Below are 22,781 nucleotides of genomic sequence, written 5' to 3' on the forward strand. Positions count from 1 at the left end.
TTTATTTATATATGGAAGTGATACAATTTTTGAAAAATCTAAGTCCGTTTCAACTTTATTAACACTATAATATTCTATTCTTTTATTAATATATTTATTTAAAAAAACACTAGGATACCCATTTTCTAATAAAGTGTTGTAAACAATGTTTATATTATTTAAATGATATTTTGGTTCTGATAATTTTATAGCTCTGTCAATTAATAAATAAACAATACCTATTTTAATATTAATGTGATGATTTGATTTAAAATTTAAATAATTGCCAGACCAAGTTTTCTTTTGATACCAATTTGTTTCAAGAAAACCATTGTTGAAATCTAGAGACACATCAAGAAAGTTAATTTTTTTGTTTTCTGCATTTTCTATTGTAAATTTTAAATATTTATCTTTAGTATTAAATTTGTTGAGAAAATCTTGTAATTTATCTTTAGGTAAACAGCAAATTGTGTCGTCTACATATCTGTAATAAAATTTAATAGGATAATCAATTTCATTAAAAATCTGTGTTTCATAATGTTGCATAACTATTTCTGAAACAACTGGAGAAATAGGGCTACCCATTGGGACACCAAATTTTTGTCTGTAAATATTATTTTGAAATTTGCAGAAGGCATTATCTAAACACAATTTGAGTCCCCTGATAAATTCAGAACGAGGTAATTTAGTATGTTTTTTATAATTTGACCAATTTAATTTAATTATTTCACAAACTAATTTGCAGTCTATGTTTGTAAACATGGATATTGCATCAAGAGATATTATAGTATAATAATAATTATAATATAATTATTATAATAATTATTATTATAATTATAATAATTATAGTATAATAATATCCATGTTTACAAACATAGACTGCAAATTAGTTTGTGAAATAATTAAATTAAATTGGTCAAATTATAAAAAACATACTAAATTACCTCGTTCTGAATTTATCAGGGGACTCAAATTGTGTTTAGATAATGCCTTCTGCAAATTTCAAAATAATATTTACAGACAAAAATTTGGTGTCCCAATGGGTAGCCCTATTTCTCCAGTTGTTTCAGAAATAGTTATGCAACATTATGAAACACAGATTTTTAATGAAATTGATTATCCTATTAAATTTTATTACAGATATGTAGACGACACAATTTGCTGTTTACCTAAAGATAAATTACAAGATTTTCTCAACAAATTTAATACTAAAGATAAATATTTAAAATTTACAATAGAAAATGCAGAAAACAAAAAAATTAACTTTCTTGATGTGTCTCTAGATTTCAACAATGGTTTTCTTGAAACAAATTGGTATCAAAAGAAAACTTGGTCTGGCAATTATTTAAATTTTAAATCAAATCATCACATTAATATTAAAATAGGTATTGTTTATTTATTAATTGACAGAGCTATAAAATTATCAGAACCAAAATATCATTTAAATAATATAAACATTGTTTACAACACTTTATTAGAAAATGGGTATCCTAGTGTTTTTTTAAATAAATATATTAATAAAAGAATAGAATATTATAGTGTTAATAAAGTTGAAACGGACTTAGATTTTTCAAAAATTGTATCACTTCCATATATAAATAAATTTTCAAGTACTCTGATTAGAATGTTCAGTAAATTTAATGTTAAAGTCGTTTTTAAAACCATAAATAAACTTGAAAATAATATACTAAAATTGCCCAAAGACTGTTTTCCCAATTTTGAAAAAATTAATTTAGTTTATAAAATAAATTGTAAAAATTGTAATTCATGTTATGTAGGTCAGACATCACAGCATCTAAAGAATAGAATATCTGGACACAAATATCAGGAGTCTATTAAAAGTAAAGAAACAGCCCTTTGTAAACATTCAACGGAATTAAAACATCAGTTTAACTTTTCATCAAATGATGTTAAAATTTTATATTCCGAAAAAAATTTACGAAAACGAAAAATTATAGAAATGTATTATATTTTAAAAGAAAATAGTTCAATCAACTTTAAAACTGATGTTGAAAAGTTAAGTTACATTTATTTACAGTTAATATCATAATGTTTGTGAACCGACCTTTATACTTTTAGCACTTTTTATATGAACCTTGGCTTGACACCGTTCTGATTCTCAATACTAAATCTGTTTTTCATTGACTTTCCTAACCAACAAAATTGAAACACATGTCAAACATGTGTTTCAAAAAAGTTTTATTTTTAATTTTAAATTTTTCAAAACAATTTTCTTAAAACAAACATATATAAAATAAACAATCTTTTCAATTCAACTTTCAAAATTAATTAAAGGTAAATTTTTGATAATTAGATAAAATATTTTAAGTAATAGCTGGTTCTTACAGTTTTACATTTTTACAGATGATTAAAATTATTATGTCTAAATAAAATAAACAAAATTAAACAGACGTGACAATGTCGGTATGTATTCTTCGAAAGAAAAAAAGAACTTTAATCTTCGTTTGAAAAAAATTCTAAAAAAATTTATCTTTACAGAAATGTATCTGATGAGGACACAGAATTCTGTGTCGAAACGCGTCACATTTTTATGTCAATTTTTGTAATAAACTAAAAGCCATTTAGGCCAAAATGAAAAAAAACATCTTTTAATTGAAATTTATATTATGTTACTTTTTAACTTTTACATCTTTACATTATTTTATGCTCTTTTATGCTCTTTTCAAAATTTAATTCTTTTATTCTTTTACTTTAAAAAAAAATAAGTTTCTCGATTAAAAGTTTAAAGTAATATTCAATTCAATTTTTGAATCAATGAAACATTTTTTTTGATTTATCAAATTTTTATTATTATTTTATATTATTTTGTTTATTTTCTTATTTATTTATTTGTTTTTTTTATGTATTTATTTATTTTTATTTCTTTTAATTATTTTTCAAAATCTTTTCAAGACCAAAAAAAAAATCAATTTTATTGAAAGCAAGAGACATTAAAATATTATATAAGAATGTAATTTTTAATAACATAGTCTATGTATTTATTTTTGGCTTCCAATCAAAAGTTAAAGAACTAAATAATTTAAAGCACAACAAGGACAATTATTTATTACCGCGAGAATATTTAAAAATAACGCAAAATTTCTATTTTAATCTCTTTTATTATTTCAAAAGGGTTTTCAAAAAAATCCAATAAATTATTCTTAAATGTAAACAATTATTAAAAATTTAAATTAATTTTTACTACTCATTATTTAATTATTATACTATATTAATTATTGATAAATTATTACTAATTTTATTGATAATTTATTTGTAAATAAATAAAATCAAAAGAATTAAGTTTCAAAAAAATATTTTTTTACATTTTTTTGACTAAAATAAAAAATTTTAATTTAAAAAAAAAAATAATGTAATAAAAGAGAAAACTAAAATTTGGTGCATAAGACAAAATTATATATGTTCAACGTTAATTTTAAGCTTATGTTGTTAAAATGAGATTTAAAATAACAAACATATATAAAGAGCATAAAAATGTCAGTTTTCTCCGGGGAACATATAACATTAAGAGATTATAAATTCGTATACGTATATAATTGGAAGAGCCAAAGTTTTTAGCCCAGTTTCCCGCAGACAAAATTCTCACAGCTTATTCCGATTTTCATCGTTGGCGCACACAAAATAAAAAAAAGAGAGAGAGAGAGAGATGGAAAAAAAGAAAAAGTTCAAAAAGAAAAGTCGTTTTAACTTGTTTTCTCCGATATATATGTATACAAAAGAGGGTTGTTTCTATCCCAATGGTTTATTACTTACACTTTTATTACTTAAGAGAGAGAGAGAGAGAATAAAATTAAAAAGTCAATTCGTAAATTTTCTTAAAAGTTCTGACATGTTTTTTGAAACCCTTTTCAAAACTAGACCATATAAGATGACATTTCTTTTTCTAAACTTTATTTATAACTATAGTTAAAAATAATAATTTAAATAAAAAATAATTATTTCAATATTAGAAAAATTAATTTCAAATATTTCTTTATTATATTATAAATAAAATTATATATTTAAATATATATATATATATAATTGGATGGATAAATAATATTTATTAACAATAGGAAAAGTTGTATTTTGAAAATATTGGAAAATATTTGAGTTACAAAAAATATTTAAAATATTTTGCTGATATATTTGTCGATGCAAAACTAGTTTCGGAATTAGAAAGTCGACAAGGCTTGTCAATAAATAAAGTGTATGACAAAATATTGTGGCATATTGACAATGAAATATACTATTGTTTGTCGTGGACAGAAATAGAAAATTATATTCTTATTTATCAGAGTCATATATTAAAAATATTTCTCCACTCATTTAATGTCAAAAAAAAAAAAAAAAAATATGGTTTCAATTTTGGAAATTTTATAATTTCAACATGTAAAGAAAAAAAAGAGATAAATAGTAAATAATAAAATAAAAAATTATAAATAAATTAATTTATTAAAAGGGACTTACCATTTTGTTGTCCAGAAGTAGCAGATTGGAAAATTCACACGATTTTAAAAACACGCACTGATCACTATCACTTTTCCTAACTAAAAAGAAAGACGCACACTGAATCTAAACTTTTTAAAATTTTCTCTACAAATGGTTTTAAATTCGCGAAACTATCACTTTTCCTAACTAAAAAGAAAGACACGCACTGATTCTAAAGTTTTTTAAATTGTCTCTTTAAACGATTTAAAATTCACGAAATTATCACTTTTTTGTTAATAAAATAAATTCGAGGATCCAATATTGTAATTTTAATTTTCTCTATTCTCGCGTCTTTCCATAAATGGCGCTGAAAATAAAAATAATTTTGAATTAAAGAAAACATTGCAACTGTTTTATTTATTTATTTTTTTTTAAATAATTAAAATTTTGAATCACAATTTATTAATATGAAAAATTACTCATCAAAAAGAAAATGCTACAACTTAATTTTTTTGTAATAAAATTTTTCCAATAAAATATGATATTTACCTTAATAAAAAATTCTCAATAATTTCAAGGAGATTCTTTCAAACTAAATAGCCCTCGGAGATCCCTACTTTCAAGTTAAATTTCCATTCAAAAAATGTGAAAAATAACCGTCAAAATAGACCGAGTTCTAAAAAGTCTGCAACTGAAGAATTTTGTCAAATTCACCACAAGCCATCGAGGATAGAATCTGCAAAAAAAAAATTAATTTCTAATTAATTAAAATTCATTTTATAAGATTTTTATTTAGTATTTATTTTTTACTTAAACTTAAATTGGGAAAATTATATACTAATATTTATATAATATATTTATATTAATATAAACGTAATATATGCTAATAATATTTTTGTTACACTATTAAAATTATCTGTATTCTATTATTATTTATTTATTATAAAAAAAAAATTTTACACGTGCACATATATAAATTGAAAATAACTATATTTTAGTATTTTTTACATATACAATATATTTAATCAAGATAATTTTTTAAAAATATAGTAAATAAATAAAAAAAAATTTGTAAAGTCGCAATCCTTCTTATCTAACACAATAAGAAAAAAATTGTAACGTCAACTGTTACAGATGACCTTGAAAGATCTCTCAAAAATCAATGTCAACTGACTTAATTATGCACCCTCCGACACATTGTCATTCAATATGTAAATCAGTTTTATTAATCCGTGAACTGAAAACTCTCTTTCGGTGACTTGACTAATTTTTTACATTTGTTTACAATGCAAATTTTTTACTTTATTTTATGTATTTCTCAAAAAAAAAGAAAGAAAAAATTCAAGGTCACATCTCTGAAATCATCATTATGTAATAAAAACTAATTTTTTGAAATAAAAACAACTATATTTTACATAATGACTTTATTATTCAATCATTTTTATTTTATACCATTTTGCGATTTATGTTTAATTTGACACAAATGACTGAAATTTAAATTTATAAATATAATATTTATAATTTTAAAGAAAAATAATATTTACGTCTATATGATGTAAGTTTTGTTATCGTTAAATATAATGTTCCCCAAAGATATAGAATATATAAAATAGTTTTTGTTTTAAAATAAATAGAAAAAATATATATATGTAAATTTAAATAAATTGAAATTTTTATACACTTTATATATAGGATAATACAAAAATTGATATTGATTTATTAAAGTAAGTTTATAAAAATTTATCAAGTTTTTTACAAGTTTTTATACAAAGCTTTTATTAAAATTCAAATACTTTACAAAAAAAAACAGTTTAAATTGCATAATTTATGGATAAATTTGCCATGTTATACTTTTAAAAGTTTACTTCATATATATGTATATAAATATCACCCTCTTTTCTTTCATCTAAATTCGCAGTAGTAAAAAAAAGTTTTAGTCAGACATAACTTTAACGAATTTTTGTAATTTTATTATCCATGCGGATAAAATAAAGCTTTCCCTAGAGAAAACAATTATATTGTTCTTTTATTTCTGTATCAGTAGTAGAAGTCAGTTTTGGTCAGACGTTTTCTTTTTTTTATTAGTAGTAAAACTCAGTTTCGGTCAGACAAAAGTTTTTCCAATTTTTGTTATATTTCTTCATAAGTAGAAAAAGTATGTATTAGTCGGACAATTAAATTTTTCTTAATTTTATATCAGTAGATAGTGAAAGTTAGTTTTAGTAAGACTAAAATTTTTCTGACCGACATTAGTAGTAAAAGGTAGTATTAACCAGACAGAATTTCGACGAATTTTTATTTGTTTGCGTAAGTAGTAGAAGTCAATATTATAGTCAGACATTTGAATTGTCGCAATTTTAGTTTCAGTAGTAAAAGTCAGTTTTGGTCAGACAAAAGTTTTTTTGCATTTTCGGTATGTTTTTATAAGTGGAAAAATAGTGTACTAGAATATTCAATTTTGATATTTTATGTTAGTAGTGGAAGTCATTTTTAGTCAGACTAAAAATTAATGAGATTTTTGATACTAGTAGTAAAGGACTGTTTTAGCCAAATAGAACTTAGCCAAATGTTTTTTATGTTTGTGTAAGTAGTAAAGGTCAATATTAGTCTGAACTTTCGCAATTTTAGTACAAGTAGAAAATGTCAGTTTTAGTCAGACGGAACTTTGACAAGTTTTTGTATCAGTAAGAGTAAGATTTTAGTTAGAGTTTTAAAAATTCTTATAATTTTTTTATCAGGAAAATTCAGTTTAAGTGAAACAATTTATTTCCTTAAATTTTTGTTATTTCTAATTTAAAAAAATACAAAATAAAAATATTTAAAATTCATAGTCGCTAATAATCAATCTAATCACCAATCTAAATAACCTGAAAATCTATTTTTAACTGTTAGATAAGAAAACTCCTCTCTTCATTTTTGCTAGTTGCTTACGTAATACTCAAGCATAGTCTCTGTACTGTAAAATAAATACAAACACAAGATTGTACTTCATGAAGATTATGTCTCACAATGTACATTGTAAAAATTTTATTTTGTCTTTTTATAGTCGTAAAAGTAAAGTGTCTTTTATATTTATATAAGAAAAGTAAAATGTTACATTTGCTGAAAAGCAATAGTTGAGAGAAAGACGTCGATTTATAAATATAATTTTTTCTATAAGTGAAGATAAACTCAATATTCGTCGAAAATATCATTAAATTTATATAGTACATTTATTATATATAGTATACCAGAAAGAAATTAAATGCACCTTAAGCACACATTGCTTAGGCAAACATGACGCATATACACAAATAATGTATATATACAGTGGGTGTGGTGTATGAAATTTTGGCGTAGGAATAAAATCCAATTAACTAAATTATAAAGAGAAGAAACAACAAAGAAATAAGGAATTCTATAAAAATTGAAGAAAAAAAAATGCGATATTTCTCGACTGAAAATGTCAACTTGATATTCTACTGAAAAATGTAGGATGTGGAGAGAGTATAAATATGAAATTAAAAATAAATATTTTCATCCTTTATCCAACCTATACATATACTAAAAATATCCACTGATTCTAATTTTGATTCTTATTTACAATTCCACTTCTACTGATTCTAATTTTTACTATCATTTTCAATTTCACTTTCACTGACTTCAAATTGGTGGAAATGACTGAAAATGATAGTGAAAAGTAGAATCAGTGGAAGTGGAATTGTAAATGAAGGTCATAATTAGAATCAGAGGAAATCGCAGAAAAAACCTGAACTCAAAATGAGTAGCGTATGCTACTCATTTTGTGGTGCAGCAAAAATGAATCAGGTTTGTGGCGCCACTTTCACTGTAAAAAGAAAGTACTAAAACAGTACCGATTTTAGGTATCAAAATAGAACCAAATTACAATTTAGTACCTGAAGTCGGTATTAAATTAATACCTTTCTTTTTACAGTGTTCTATGTCGTTTAGCATTGACTCATTTTGAACTGCAGCAAAAATGAGACTAGGTTTTTTCTGTGTATGGAATTAAAAATATAAGTGAAGAAAGAGACCATAGAAGCAAACGAATCGTAGGTTATGTTTACGACAGTTTTACCTTCATTAAAATTTTCTTGCACGGAGAAAAATGAATTGTTGTGGTTACTAAAAATTAAGTCCACACAACAATTCCAAATTGTCAATATAGAACAAGCAGTTCTATTTGTTTTTGGGACAAAAAAAATTGTTAAAATGGGATTGTTATTAAAACTATTCGGATTGTTCGGTGAACAAACAGAATTTTGTTTGATGAACAAAGAAAATTGTTATGGAACAGTTGAAATAACAAAACTAAATTGTTAAATCGGCAAAACAAATTTGTTTTATTAACAAAGCTTTGATCCGTCTAATACAATTTGTTCAGTTTCTTCGCCTTCTAAAATAATCGATAGCAGATTTCCGTAGGTCATATCACCAGTTTCATTTGCATTAAAATCTACACAGAAAATTATAAGGTATTAAAATAAGCTGCAACACTTATTATTTTAATCCAATTTTGCTTATTTTAATACCAAAATGGATTAAAATAAGCAAAATTGGATTAAAATAATAACCGTTGCAGCTTATTTTAATGTCTTTTAATTTTCTGTGTATGGAACATGCAGCTTCTGAATCAAATTCTTTGACCTGAAACCAAAAAATTATTTTGAGTTGAAATTTGTTGTTAAATAATATTTAATATACATTTTGTATTTTTTAAGGTGAGGTTATGAGGCTGACTACACCGAGAGCCAATCAGGAGGGTTAAATTTAATCCTCTGGTGCACTAAACATGTGGACTAAATTTTGCGTCTGCGCAGAATGATTGTGTATATCTGCGATCATGGTTGCAATAGGGAAGGTTTGAAAAGTTCGCTGGCTTTGGCGACCACGTGGTCGACTTTTCTAACCTAACTTTTCTAACCTGCCGCTATCGCAACCATGGTCGCAGATGTACACAAACATTCTGCGCAGACGCAAAATTTAGTCCACTTGTTTAGTGCGCCAGAGGATTAAATTTAACACTCCTTATTGGCTCTCGGTGTAGCCGCAGCCTCTATGTTCAATAATAACCGAGTATAACTTACCGATAAACGATGAAATTGTCTCTTCATCCATTCACTACACTTGCAATAGATTTCTCACTTTAACCGGATTCATTATTTAACAGCACTTTGTCATTTTGAAAAAAAAACTAATAATAAAAGCAAAAGTGGCACATGTGTCAGAAGCAAACGACGCGACGATCTGCACGCCAGTTTGCGAGAATTCAAGATAACCACGTGACATGGAACAATAAACCTGCCAGCTGAACAAAAATCCGGATTGTTCCATCAGCTATCGACAGAGAATTTGCTTCTGCAACTGTACGGAATTGCAAACTGAACAAAACTGACAACAAAAAAGTTCCCACTTTGAAAGATTCCCAGGAAAGTGCCCCCTGGGGGTCAATTACGTAACTTTTTCCGGATTCCACATTTCACATTCCATATTCCGGAATCCACTTTTCACAAATCCGAATTTTAAATTCCGGATCCCACTTTTCACATTCCGTATTTCAAATTCCGGATCCCACTTTTCACATTCCGTATTTCACATTTCGGATTCCATATTCTGGATCCCACATTCCGGCTTCCATTTTTCAAATTCCGTATTCAGGATACCACTTTTCACATTCCGTATTCCGAATTCTACATTCCGGATTACACCTTTCACATTTCGGATTGCACATTCCGAATCCAACATTTCACATTCCGTATTCCATATTTCGATTTCACTGTAAAAACTGGCCGTCTTAAAAGTGCAAAAAACGTCTTGTTTTAAGACGTTTTTCGCGTCTAAGACACCAAATGTGTCTTAAAACAAGACGTTCTTTGCAGTTTTAAGACGGCTAGTTTTTGCAGTGTTCCACATTCCGGATTTAACTTTCAGAATGTGTAATATGGAATCCGGAATTTTGAAAGTGGAATCCGAAATGTGAAAAGTGGGATCCGGAATGTGGAATCCCGAAAAGGGAATTTTGAAAGCGGGATCCGGAATGTGGAATACGGAATGTGGGATCCGGAAACAGTTACGTAATTAACCCCCTGGAGGTTCTATCAGAATTCCGCCGGAACTTTCAACGTAATTCCGTCGGAATTCCATCGAAGTTCCAAAGAATTTCCGATAGAACCTCCAGGGGGCATTTTCCGAGAAATCTTTCCAAGTGGGTTGTTAAAACAACATACATTTGTATTGACAACAATCCGAATTGGAATATCAACAAATCTACCGATAACAATCCCATTTTCCTCCGTGATGTTTCTGTAATATCAAAATCAGTTTATATTACTTATGTTAGATGTAATGAATACTTAATCATCATTGCTTTGTAAGAGTAATTATGTAAATCACTTAAAAATCTCAAAACAACCTATAATTTTTTTATTTCTAAGGTCCCTTTCTTCGCGACAAAAATTAAAGAAACACTTATCGCATCTCAAATGTGATATATACATACAAAAACCTCTGGAGGCTTAGCTTCTCACGTCATGCAACCCTTGAGCTCTTGAATCCAATCCAGAGATTGTAAAATCGTAAAACTTGTCCAGTTTTGTATTTTTTTCTCTCTCTTTTTTTTATCAAAAAAAAAAAAAATATATATATATATAAAAAGGACCTATATCGTGGCGATTGCAAGTAAATAGGTTAATAGAGTATTCGTGAATTCACGTGAATACGGGTCGCAGTCGCTATATCTATATAGGTGAACATAATCGCATGTGTGTATATGCGGATGAAACAACTATGTATATATAAGTTCAGGTTGGCGCTGCTGTGTTTGTGACAGAGCCGATGCACTCCGCACGGCGGGATGTGGCGCCAGTCGGCCTGCGTCTTGAGCGGGGACATGACGCGTTATAGTTTTGTTATATTCACACATATATATATATATGTATATTGGGGTGTTAAGTGTTCGTTGCTCCGACAGGGTCGTGGGGGGTCGTATATATATCGGGTCGGGGTTACCGCTCAGTAGGGGTTGGAATCCCGAGGAGCGAACTTCGTTTCATTCCTAAGCGCATAAAAAAAAAGAAACACTACTTCCCTCGCATGTGTTAACCAAACTAAACTCATGTGTTAAAAAAGAAATTCATTATTTACAACTGTAAAATCTGTTCAAATAATAAATTTTTAATTCTTAAGAAAATATTTAAAAAAATTCTTAACTTTTGAGATATGAAGAGAGAAGTGATTTAAATCGCCCGCGGAAATCAGAGGACAATATATAAACATAAGGGTATCACAAAAATAGCTTCAAGGGCTGATAATAGTGATAACAGAAAAGTTAATATTGAAAGTGATTCCTAAAAATTTTCAAGTAGAAAAATTTGTCAAAGGATCTTGACATTAATCGCAGGAAATTGATTGATCAAAAACGAGCAAAGACCTCGATTGATAATTATTATTTTAGATGCGGGTAAATTAACCCAAAGAAATACTTTTTCCCCTCTTTTGTAAATGATGAAGTTTTGAAAGTTAAAAATGTTTTCTTTTTTCTTAAATGAAAAAGTGATAATGATAAATTGTGTGTGAGAAGGAGGTGAAAAAAAAACATATATGCAATTATTTTTTTTTTCTTAAAGTTTGTTTTATGAAGGGTTAACTGGCATTCGAGGTAAACGAACGTGACCAGAAGAAAACATTCCTAATCGTCTGAAGCTGCGTCTACTTGGTATGGAATGGAATGCCAATAGGGTAGCTTCAAATCGTGCTCAGACTAACCAATTGCATTGCCTCTTTTTTCTTTTCCTATCTGACAATGAGTTTTCTTCAAGGCACGGCCGGTAATAGAAAAAAGCTACTCGATCTTCTAGAATGTTTTTGCTTTTCAATTTCACTAATTTCTTACTTTTATTCCTATAATCACTCAATTTTCTTTTGCGCAAACAAAATGTTTTCTTTTTGTCCAATAAAAAAAATTTAATTTATACGAAATTGCAAATTTATTTCATTTATTTCTAAATATGATTTCAGTGAAAAAAATATAAGAAATCAAATTCCAATATGAAGGATCATTTATAACACTGTGTTGGCAATATACGACTAGAGATAAAGAATTCCCAAAAGGCTCGTTTCGCTTTAAAAAAAAAAATCTAAAGCAAAATATAATTGATAATCTCGTCAAAATTCAGTTTAATTAAATAAAAGAAAAAAAATTAATACTATATATACAATTTTAACCAAGTCTTGATTAAAAACTAGGAATTTTTAGTGCATTTTAATTGAACAATTTCCTCACAAAAAAAGGAGGTGAAAATTCACTCTTTGCCCAGAATGAAGTTATTAGTAAGAAATATTTTTTTTTTAATTTTAAATTAGTCGAGAACTTAATTAACATCTCGTGGAATTAATTAAATATTCAATTAATCAATATCATTCCTTATTAAATTTTATAATGACTTTATTGTATATAGCAAAACAATTGAAATTGAAGATAGAGGGAGAAAAAGGAAAAATATATATATAAAAGATTTCTCTCCCTTCTTAGAATATCAATTTTATTCGCGTGGAACAGAAGATCACCTAAATTTTCACGAACAACGAATTTAACATTGTTTCTTGAAACTACTACTACTACTATTCTTTCCATTTGCTTTTCAAATTTATTCTTTTTCATCTCCTCTCTTTGAAACACAGAGGCAATGTAATTCGTTAAACCCACAAATGTTTCACTTTCAAAAACTTTTCTATTTCTTATTCTTTTCTTGAATTTTTCAATATACCGAAATCCACTATACTATAATATATTTTTCTCTATACCTCTCAGAAAATTAAATGTCACAAATATCAAATATTTAAAGTAAAATCGTAAAACAATCACATTTTTAGTTTTTCGCTAAGGAATTTATATTAAAAAAAAGTGATATTTACATTTTTTAAAAAGCTATTCTCGAATTTTAATTTAAAAAAAAATAATTACCTCTACGAAACTTAAATTAGTATAATATTTAAAAATGCGAAAAAATTTATATATTTTACCCAGAGGAATGATATATTTGTCTCAGAGCCAAATAAATATTTATTTGATTTAAATAAATAATTTTATTTACGACAAATAAATGGGCTAGTAACGCTTCACAGCGAAAGGGACCTTAGGTACAAAAAAAATTTTAGGTTATATTTGTGACTGTTAAGACTAAAAAAATAATTATTCCAAATTATAGAATATTTTTTTTGAAAAAAAAAAAAAAAATTTTCATATTTTTAAATATTACACTAACTTGAGTTTCATAGAGGTAATTATTTTTTTTAATTAGAATTCGAGAGTAGCGGTTTTTGAAATGTCACTTTAAAAAAAGAAAAAGCCAAGAAAGACTGAAAATCCGGAAGTTTTGAAGTAGAAACTTTTTCCAGGAGAGTAGTAATGAAAGAGCAGTTAAAAGGGAGAAATTAAATTTTATTTTTTTGACATTATACACGACTAAAAATGCAATATTATGAAACGAGCCTAAAGGGAAGTTTTTTTTATATTTATATTTCGAAAATCGTAATATTTAGTTTCTAAAGAGAAATTGTAGAATTTTTCATTTAAAGAATATATTTTTATCGACATTTTCATTTGAAAATAACACGTCAGTAATGAAAGAAAAAAAAGGGGAAAATGAAATTGAATTTAAAAAATAAAAAGCAAAAACTTGGAAAAGAAGTATTATCGCCTTTCAAATTACAATTTCCCAAAAAGGAAATTGAATTTCAAAATGGATGTATCTAATAATTTTCTATATTTTTTGTGGATATTTCTTAGCTTGCTGCACGTACCACTCTTAAAGTCATTGATTTAGAGGAACGATAACATATATGAAAGAGGAGGGAAAAGAAAGAGAGAGAGAGAAGCAAAAGAGTGATTCGTGACTTCCGGTTCGAAAAGCTAAGAAGTTGAAAGGTTTATAAGAGAGAAAAAAAAAAAGAAGAATGACCGAAAAATTGGCCTCAAATACATTGCTCTCTAAAATCGATAGAGGGCAATAGAAAAAAAATTGAATTGAAAAAGAAATGTTGTGCTTAGATATGAAGTTGGTCTCGCGACTGCGAGGACTGTCCTCGAATTCAACCTCTTCAAATTCTTCAACGACCCCTTCAATTTCCATTCCTCCTTCATTTTCTGCATCGTCATATAACTTGGTCGTTGATAAGCAACGACGAAAATCGAGACGTGGAAGTGGAGGAAATATTAGTCCGAACAGTGATCACGAGAGTGATGAAGATAGCAACATGCCAAGCATCAGAATTGTCAGAAATCGATCTCGATCCGTCTGCATGCCAGTACTCACATCTTCACAACTGCGACATCTTCATAGACGTGCAAGTCATCATGTGTATGTGTCCACTTTGCATTTTCAAATTGAGTTTTCGACAAATAGCATAACAAGGTCAAAGTTAATTAAAGGGAAGCACTAGCAAACTCCACTATATATCCTCACACCAAAATTACTATTATAAACATGTAGATACATTTACAAAAAAAAAAATTAATAATCACAATTTTTTTACAATCTCTAAATGTAAAGTAATGACATTTTTTTAAAACTAATTTCAATTAATGACTGATCTTACTGCTACATGGGAATTAGGATAATTAGATAATCTTTTTTTTCTAATTCGTAAAATGCAATCACTAATTTAGTTATGTTATTTTTACTTCCACCTTCCGCTGATTTTAAATTTTACTCTTATTTTCACTTACTTCCACTTATTCTACTTTTCACTTTCACTTTCACTTTTACTTTTCCTAATTTTCACTTTAACATCCACTGATTAATAATGTTCACTAATATTTTCACTTACGTTTCCACTGATTCTAAAGACTCTTATTTTCACTTTTACTTACACTGAGTCTAATTTTCACTCTCAATTTTACTTTCACTAATTTCGAATCAGAAGAAGTGGAACTAAAATTTAAAATGATAGTGAAAAGTAGAATCAGTGGAAGTGGAATCGTAAATTTGTGAAAATTAGAATCAGTGTAAGTGGAAGTGTAAATGAAAGTGAAAAGTAGAATAAGTGGAAGCGAAAGTGGAAATAAAAGTCAATATTATAATTAGTGGAAGTGGAAGTGACAATATGAGTAAATATCAGAATTAGCGAAAGTGGAAGTGAAAGTGAAATTACATAATCGAACTATAAATTTTTTACTAATTTAGATTTAGTATTTCAATTATAAATTCAATAATTCAAAAAGTTACTTATTATTATAATAATAATAATAACAAAAAATTACTCAACTTTTTTATGATCGTCTTTTGTCTTTTTTGATTTTATACTCGCAGTCACTCAATTCGATTTAACGACCAGATCTTAATTAAAAAACCAATTAGTTACAGTTTAAAAAAATTGTAATTATTATTGTTTTATAATACACTATAATAATTTTTTTTTATCTTAAAAAAGTCAATATAAAATATTTTTTAAAATTTAATTTTCCACCGAAAAGTATAAGAAAATAATATAATTATTGTCAAGTAATAATAGGTACAATAATTATTATCGAATAATATAATATTATTTTATTTTATTTTTTATCTATACGAAAATATTAATTGAAAAAAAAATTTAAAACAATTTTGCAATATTTCAAAGATCATAAATTATAATTAATGGCGTGAATTCTTTGTTTATTTTTATTAAAATTAAAATTAGGGATATAAAATTCTTAACCCAGTTTAAAATTGCGTATTGGAAAACGGATGCCAATTTCAGACAGTTTCATCGGCATGATATGGTATTTCGTCGAATAGGAAAAGATTTTTCTTTTTTTTTTTTTGTCGTCGAAGCTCAAGCTTCAAATTGAATGCAGAAAATGCACCTGTGACATGGTTTTGGAATGAAAGCGTTCTTTTACATATGAAAGCGTTCACGTTTAAGATTTTTAAACACCGACATTTTGACTTTAAAAAAAAAAGAAGAAAGAAAAAAAAAGTTTTTTAAACATAAAAACAAATGAACAAAATTAGAAAAAATAATTTAAAAAAGAAAACAATTTTAATCTCTTACTAATATTTAAATTAAAAAAATAATATAATAATATAATCGTATGAATTTAAAGACTAGAATACAAAAACTAAATATAATATAAAATATATATATATACATATGTAAAATTTATTATTAAACTACTTTTTGTAATTTAATTACTTCTATATGAAAAATGGAGTGATATCAAAAAAATAATTATTATATGAAATTCAATATATAGAGAACTACCGCACGAGACTATATATTTTAAATCTTATCTATGTGCAAAAATCAAACAACTATCACAAAATTCGCGAAAATTCATAGTCAGTGAGAAGGAAAAACCAATGCTAATGATATCCAATAAATATGAATAAATGAAAATTTCTCATATTTCGATATTCTGCGATAAAATTCCAATTTTATTATACCACAAAAGTGAAAATTGATTAATAAATTTTTCTATAATGTTTTCTTTTATGAGAAAATACTTTAAAAAATTATTTTTATTAAATTTTTCAATTATAATCGAAACTGTATTTTTCTGTTTTAATTTTGCCACAGAGATTCATTTTCTGCATCAAATGAACACTTTTAAACAATAAAAATAAAAGAAACCTTTTACTTTTTTTTTAAAAAAAAAGAAAGAAACCTTATGGCTTGCAAGTAAAACTTTGCAACCACCTCTGGACAATAAACTTTGGCATTTTTTTTTTTTTGTGTTTAACTTCACCAATATTGTCGGAAGCAGAGTTTTAATTGCCAACAGCTGTAATTCAAAAGGATTCACAATTAACCGTTACTGATAATGGAAAAATCGACTTTCCGTCTGTCTCCTTCTTTCTCTCTCTGTCTCTCTCTCTCCCTCTTATATATATCCAAGAGAACTAAATTCAATTTCCTTTCGAGTTTTCTAAATGTGCCGATGTAAAATGGTTTCAATTTAATTACGCAAAAGCGCAAAAAGCTTTCCTTTCAATTATACACCTTAAACAAACTGATTAAATTATATTACCTTTTCTAATGAAAAGAAATGTAAAAGCAGAAACTTTTGAAATTCTATACTTTTCAAGACAAATTTTTACCTTGTCAATATTTATTCCTATATGAGGTCTTTTTACATGTAATGTCCTGATTTAAAAAATTGATTTCTCGAAAAAAAGTCAAACTTAGGGAAATTGTTGTCCTACCTGATAGTAAAATATCCTCAAAAAAATTTTTGACTTTTTTGAAATTTTGGGGGAGATTTTATCAATTTTCCCTGACACCGCTTACTATTTAAATTTTTTTCTGTCTATAAATCAAAAATTTCAAAAAACGAAATTCTCCATTGAAAAGAGCATGAAAAAACCTTCAAAAAACATACCTGCCAAAATTTTTTTTATTGCATTTATAGACAGAAAAAATTTAAATAGTAGGCGGTGTCAGGGAACATTGATAAAATCTCCCCCAAAATTTTAAAAAAGTCAAAAATTTTTTTGCGGATCCTACTATCAGGTAGGACAACAATTTCCCCAAGTTTCACTTTTTTCGAGAAATCAATTTTTTAACTCAGGACATTACACGTAAAATGCATATAGAGCAATTTTAGAATTTGAAAAAAAAATTTCCATATTTTGGGAAAAAAATCAGGTAATAGTTAAAAAGGGTTTATTACTGTTTAAAAGCTTTTTAATTTCGATATATGAAAATTTTTCGATGGTATAAAATATATTACTTTGAGGATGATATTTATTAAAATATCACGTTCACATTATTGGATGTAATTAATCGTTTATAAATAAAGCGGGAGAATGGGTCGTGAATTTTGAAACGTGCCAAGTTCTAGTTTATCCGAAATATGCCAGGATCGTTATCGGTCAACGATATAGCAAACGTCAAATATTCTTCCGGTTTAGTTCCTTTTCACACGGGCTATATATATACACCATCCATCGTAAAATTCTATACAGTATATATATATGTATATGTACATATATATAAAGTCGATAACATTTCTCGCTATTCGTCCAAGTTCCTTATCCGTCGTCTTTTCACAGCCGACAACGAGACAGAGGGAGAGAGAGAGAGAGAACCCGGCGAACTATACCGCTGAGGTGCGACCTCAGCTCGTTCTCATTAACCCAGATATTTACACCAACGAGGGGGGAAAAAGGAGAGAGAGAGAGAGAGAGAGAGGGAGAGTATAGAAAGGGCAGTCAAATCAACGTGTCGCGTGCTTGACAAAATATTTTCCTCTCTTTAGGCCCCTCTTACTTTATAATATACCCATCTTTGATAAAAGAAAGCCTCTTTTGTTATACTTTTTTCTCGTGCATAAACTATAAAGAAAAATTTCTTTCCTTTAAATTATACACAGTAAGAAGAAAATTTTATTTTAAGACGCATCTGCAATTAAATTAACCTTATTAATTACCCGTAGGGAAATATTTTATGTTTCTGTGTAGTTACGGTACTGTTTTACTCAAACTATACTAAAACTATACTGAAACTATACTGAAATTATACGGAAATTATACTGAAACTATCCTGAAACTATCCTGAAACTATACTGAAATTATCCTGAAACTATACAAAAACTTTAGGGAAACTATCTTGAAACTATACTAAGAATATACTGAAACTATCCTGAAACTATACAAAAACTATAGGGAAACTATCTTGAAACTATACTAAGAATATACTGGAACTATACTAAAACGATATGGAAACTATCTAGTGCATCTAGAATATTTAGAAAGGTTCTAACATTTATACTATCTAGATTTTATGTACTTAAACTATATTGTAACTATCTAGTCTTTAACTATGTCTTGAACTAGGTGGGAACTATCTATTTTAAAAAAACTTAAACTATATTACAATTATCTAGTGTCTAGATACTAAAATTATAGAAACTGTTTAGTTTCTGGATACTTAAACTATATTGAAACTGTATAGATTCTAGATACTTGACTTATATGAAAACTATCTGGTGCATCTAGATTGAATTTAGAAAGTTACTCTCTAGCGATACTGTCTAGTTTTCAGATAATTTAACTATATTGAAACTATCTAGGTACTTGAACTATATGAAAACTCTCTGATTTTTGGATACTAGAACTATATAGAAACTGTCTGGTTCATCTAGATTGCATCTAGACAGTTATCTAATTTCTAGATACTTAAACAATACTGAAACTAAAATATAACTATATAGTTCTAGTATCCAAAAACCAGATAGTTTTCATATAGTTCAAGTACCTAGATACTAGATAGTTTCTATATAGTTAAATTATCTGAAAACTAGACAGTATCGCTAGAGAGTAACTTTCTAAATTCAATCTATTTATGTACTTAAACTGTGTGGAAACTGTCTAGTTTTTAGATAGTCAATCTATATTGAATCTATCTAATTTCCAAAAAGTTGCTATACAGTTATACTATTTAGTTTTTGGATACTTGAACTATATTGAAACTGTCCAGTTTCTGTATGCTTATACTATATAGAAACTATCTAGTGCATTTAAATTATGTAGAAAAATTTTTGACAGTCAAACTGTCTAGTTTTTAGCTACTTAAATTAATTGGAAACTTTCTAGTGCATCTATAGATTATTTCGAATATATTTAGAATAGGTTTCCTAGGCAGAATCTATATAGTTTCTCAATAAAAAAGACTTATATTATTTAATTGCGTAAAAAAATAATTATAAATTATTATATAAATATGTGTAATTCGGTTATTGCTTCTATCCAATTATAACTATAAATTTATGGAAAATTTCCAATCCGAGATTATCAATGTTAATCCGATGCAAATTTTTAATCCATTTTTACATTTTCCAATGTACATCAACTTTTAACTAAAATCCGATTAAATGGAAATTATCCTTAAAGTGAGTTTCAAAATAATTCCATCATACAGTAAAAAAAATAATCTTATTTTAAGAATAAACTTGAAATTACATTACTCATGAAAATAAAACTAATAGATTTTTGTTAATTTTTACACATAAATGTATGTAAAAATGTGAAACTCTTAAATTCCGACACATTAAGAGTACTATAAGTAAAAAAATTTATCAAATATATATAGTAAATTTAAAATTATAAATTTATAATATAAAACTTTTGAAATCTATTTTTTTATATTTCTTTTTTTTTAGAAAACGTTTTTTTTTCCGTAATTCAGTTATCTGTGAAAGTTATCTGAGGACTTTAATTATGATAGATAAATTTGAAGGTTAACACATATAATTAGATACAATATCAACTTAACTAAAGCATTCTTTACTATACATTTTATAGTATATGCGTATAGTATATAAATATAGTATATTCCATATGTATAGGTAAAAGTTTCTAATATTAAAAATTAATTATTTGAAACAAAGGAATGTTTTCCTTTAAAATTATTGTTTTCAAATTGTGATACTTCTCACGCATTAGAATATACCACGCAGAAATAATGAGTTAAACGTAAGAACAATACAAAGATTTTTTTTATCGCTTAATTAAAAAAGAAATCAATAAATATTATCCTAAATAAGCAATAAATCTACCTTATTCTCACTAGTTAACAACAAAATGTTTTTGTTTCAGATCATCAACAGACACAGTTTCGAGAAGAGGTGTTTTATCAAGAAGATGTTACGGAAGCGTGGAAATGGTAAAAAAAACAGGGATTTGTAAAAATCTTTCACAGCATGAAAATAAATTTTTTTTTAAATTTTATCTGTTCAGACACAAAAAACATTTTTTTTTCTCTCTCTCTCTCTCTCACACTTTTAGTTGCCTCAGATTGAGCAGGATGGCACAGACAGTGGAAGACGATTTCGCGTGGAAAATGGAGATTCACCAGGCGAGAAAGAAGAGGTGAGGATGAAATAGTAAAGCGGATTACTCAACTATACCCTTATATTATTTTGTTACATCTTGAACAAAGCGGAATTAATCCAAATGGAAAACCATTTGTCAGAGTTGAAAGAGAGAAATTTTCTATTTAAAGTCTGAATGTGTGTGCAGAATAAAACTGAAATGTATACAAAAAAAAAAAAAAAAAAAAATTCCATTAAAATTGACAATTTTCAACTGTCTACTTTATTTTAAATGGACAATTTTTCTTTTAAAACTATAAATATATAGATAATATTTATTTCTTAAAGAAATGAGAATTCTTTTGAAATTGACAAATTTTTCTACCCTGAGGAAATATTTCACGTTTCTATTCACTTACAATGCAGTTAAACTATTTTCTATATAGCTATTGTATAGTTGAATTACACCGAAACTAGCTAGAAACTATACTGAAACTATTCTGAAATTATACTAAAACTATACTGAAACTATACTGAAACTATACTGAAACTATCCAATGCATCTGGATTATGAGATTATTTAGAAAAGTCAAGGCAGTTATACAATCTAGTTTCTAGATACTTGAACTATATGGAAACTATCTAGTTTCTAGATACTTGAACTATATTGAAACTAGCTAGATTATTTACAAAGGTTAGGACAGTTATACTATCTAATTTCTAGACAGTTAAACTACATGGAAACTATTTAAATTATTTACGAGTGTTAAGAAAATTATACTATCTAGTTTCTAGATATGTAAACTTTATGGAAACTATCTAAAGCATCTAGATTTTATTTAATTTAAGGCTTCAAAAATTTCTTCAATTATTATTTAAAGTAATAATAATAATAAATAATTATAAAATTGTTTTTTTTTTAAATAACTCCGGAAAGATTTCAAGTAGGCAGTTTAGTTTGATATAAAACAATTATCTGTTTTTAAAGAGGATAGTCGTTTGCCATTTGCTTCTAATAACATTCTCCCAAGTGAGAACTGCATGGGCATTTCATATATATAAGAACCCTAACCAACCTTCCCTCTCATGTTAGTTAATCCCCTAAGAATACTCATGCAGAAAGTTTCTACAGAAATAGAAAATAAAAAAAGATGATGATAAAACTCAGTCAATTCAAAGTGTGACAATGTTAATTATAAATAATTTTTTTATTCTATACATTGAAAAAAAAATTATTTGATTCAAATAATCAATGATAATTAATTCCATTAAATGATATATTTGTTTCAATAGAAATTTATGGACATAAAAAAAAATGTATTAAATTCAAATAAAAATTATTTGGTAATATTTATTTGATAATAGTCAAGTAAGCAAGTATTTGAATCAAATATTTTTTTTTTTTTTACTTTTAAACTAATCGAAATTAAAAAAAAAAAAAAAATAATAACACTCTTTTTCCGCATGAACATTTGGAATCTCACAAAAGATGTTTGGTTCACCGAGTACGCCAGTATTGGAAAATCCAGAGTACCAGACACGATGGTACTTCAAATATTTTCTTGGCAAATGTGAGTAACAT

The 22,781-nt window shown here is 26.6% G+C and overlaps 1 protein-coding gene and 1 long non-coding RNA gene across 8 annotated transcripts in view; both read left to right on the forward strand.

The window, feature by feature from the left end:
- The window catches only part of LOC127277125 (GTPase-activating Rap/Ran-GAP domain-like protein 3), a 50,774-nt gene that overhangs the window by 19,277 nt on the left and 8,716 nt on the right, over positions 1-22,781 (forward strand). For 2 of the 7 annotated variants that reach the window (XM_051297970.1, XM_051297971.1), the window contains exons 3-5: positions 20,985-21,051; positions 21,174-21,257; positions 22,689-22,770. In XM_051297970.1, coding sequence (XP_051153927.1) covers positions 20,985-21,051; positions 21,174-21,257; positions 22,689-22,770 — 233 coding nt within the window. Of the gene's footprint in view, positions 1-11,332; positions 12,234-14,194; positions 14,766-20,984; positions 21,052-21,173; positions 21,258-22,688; positions 22,771-22,781 lie in introns of those variants that run through there. The other 5 variants (XM_051297969.1, XM_051297966.1, XM_051297967.1 and 2 more) reach the window with 5 other exon arrangements.
- LOC127277141 (uncharacterized) lies at positions 2,121-2,622 on the forward strand. Its single transcript, XR_007842325.1, has 3 exons — positions 2,121-2,274; positions 2,344-2,403; positions 2,479-2,622. It is a non-coding gene; the product is annotated as an uncharacterized LOC127277141 (long non-coding RNA).

This window comes from Leptopilina boulardi, unplaced genomic scaffold, assembly GCF_019393585.1.
Source record: "Leptopilina boulardi isolate dan_hultmark-lab unplaced genomic scaffold, ZJU_Lbou_2.1 LbouV2_165, whole genome shotgun sequence".
NCBI classification, from domain to species: Eukaryota; Metazoa; Arthropoda; class Insecta; order Hymenoptera; family Figitidae; genus Leptopilina; species Leptopilina boulardi.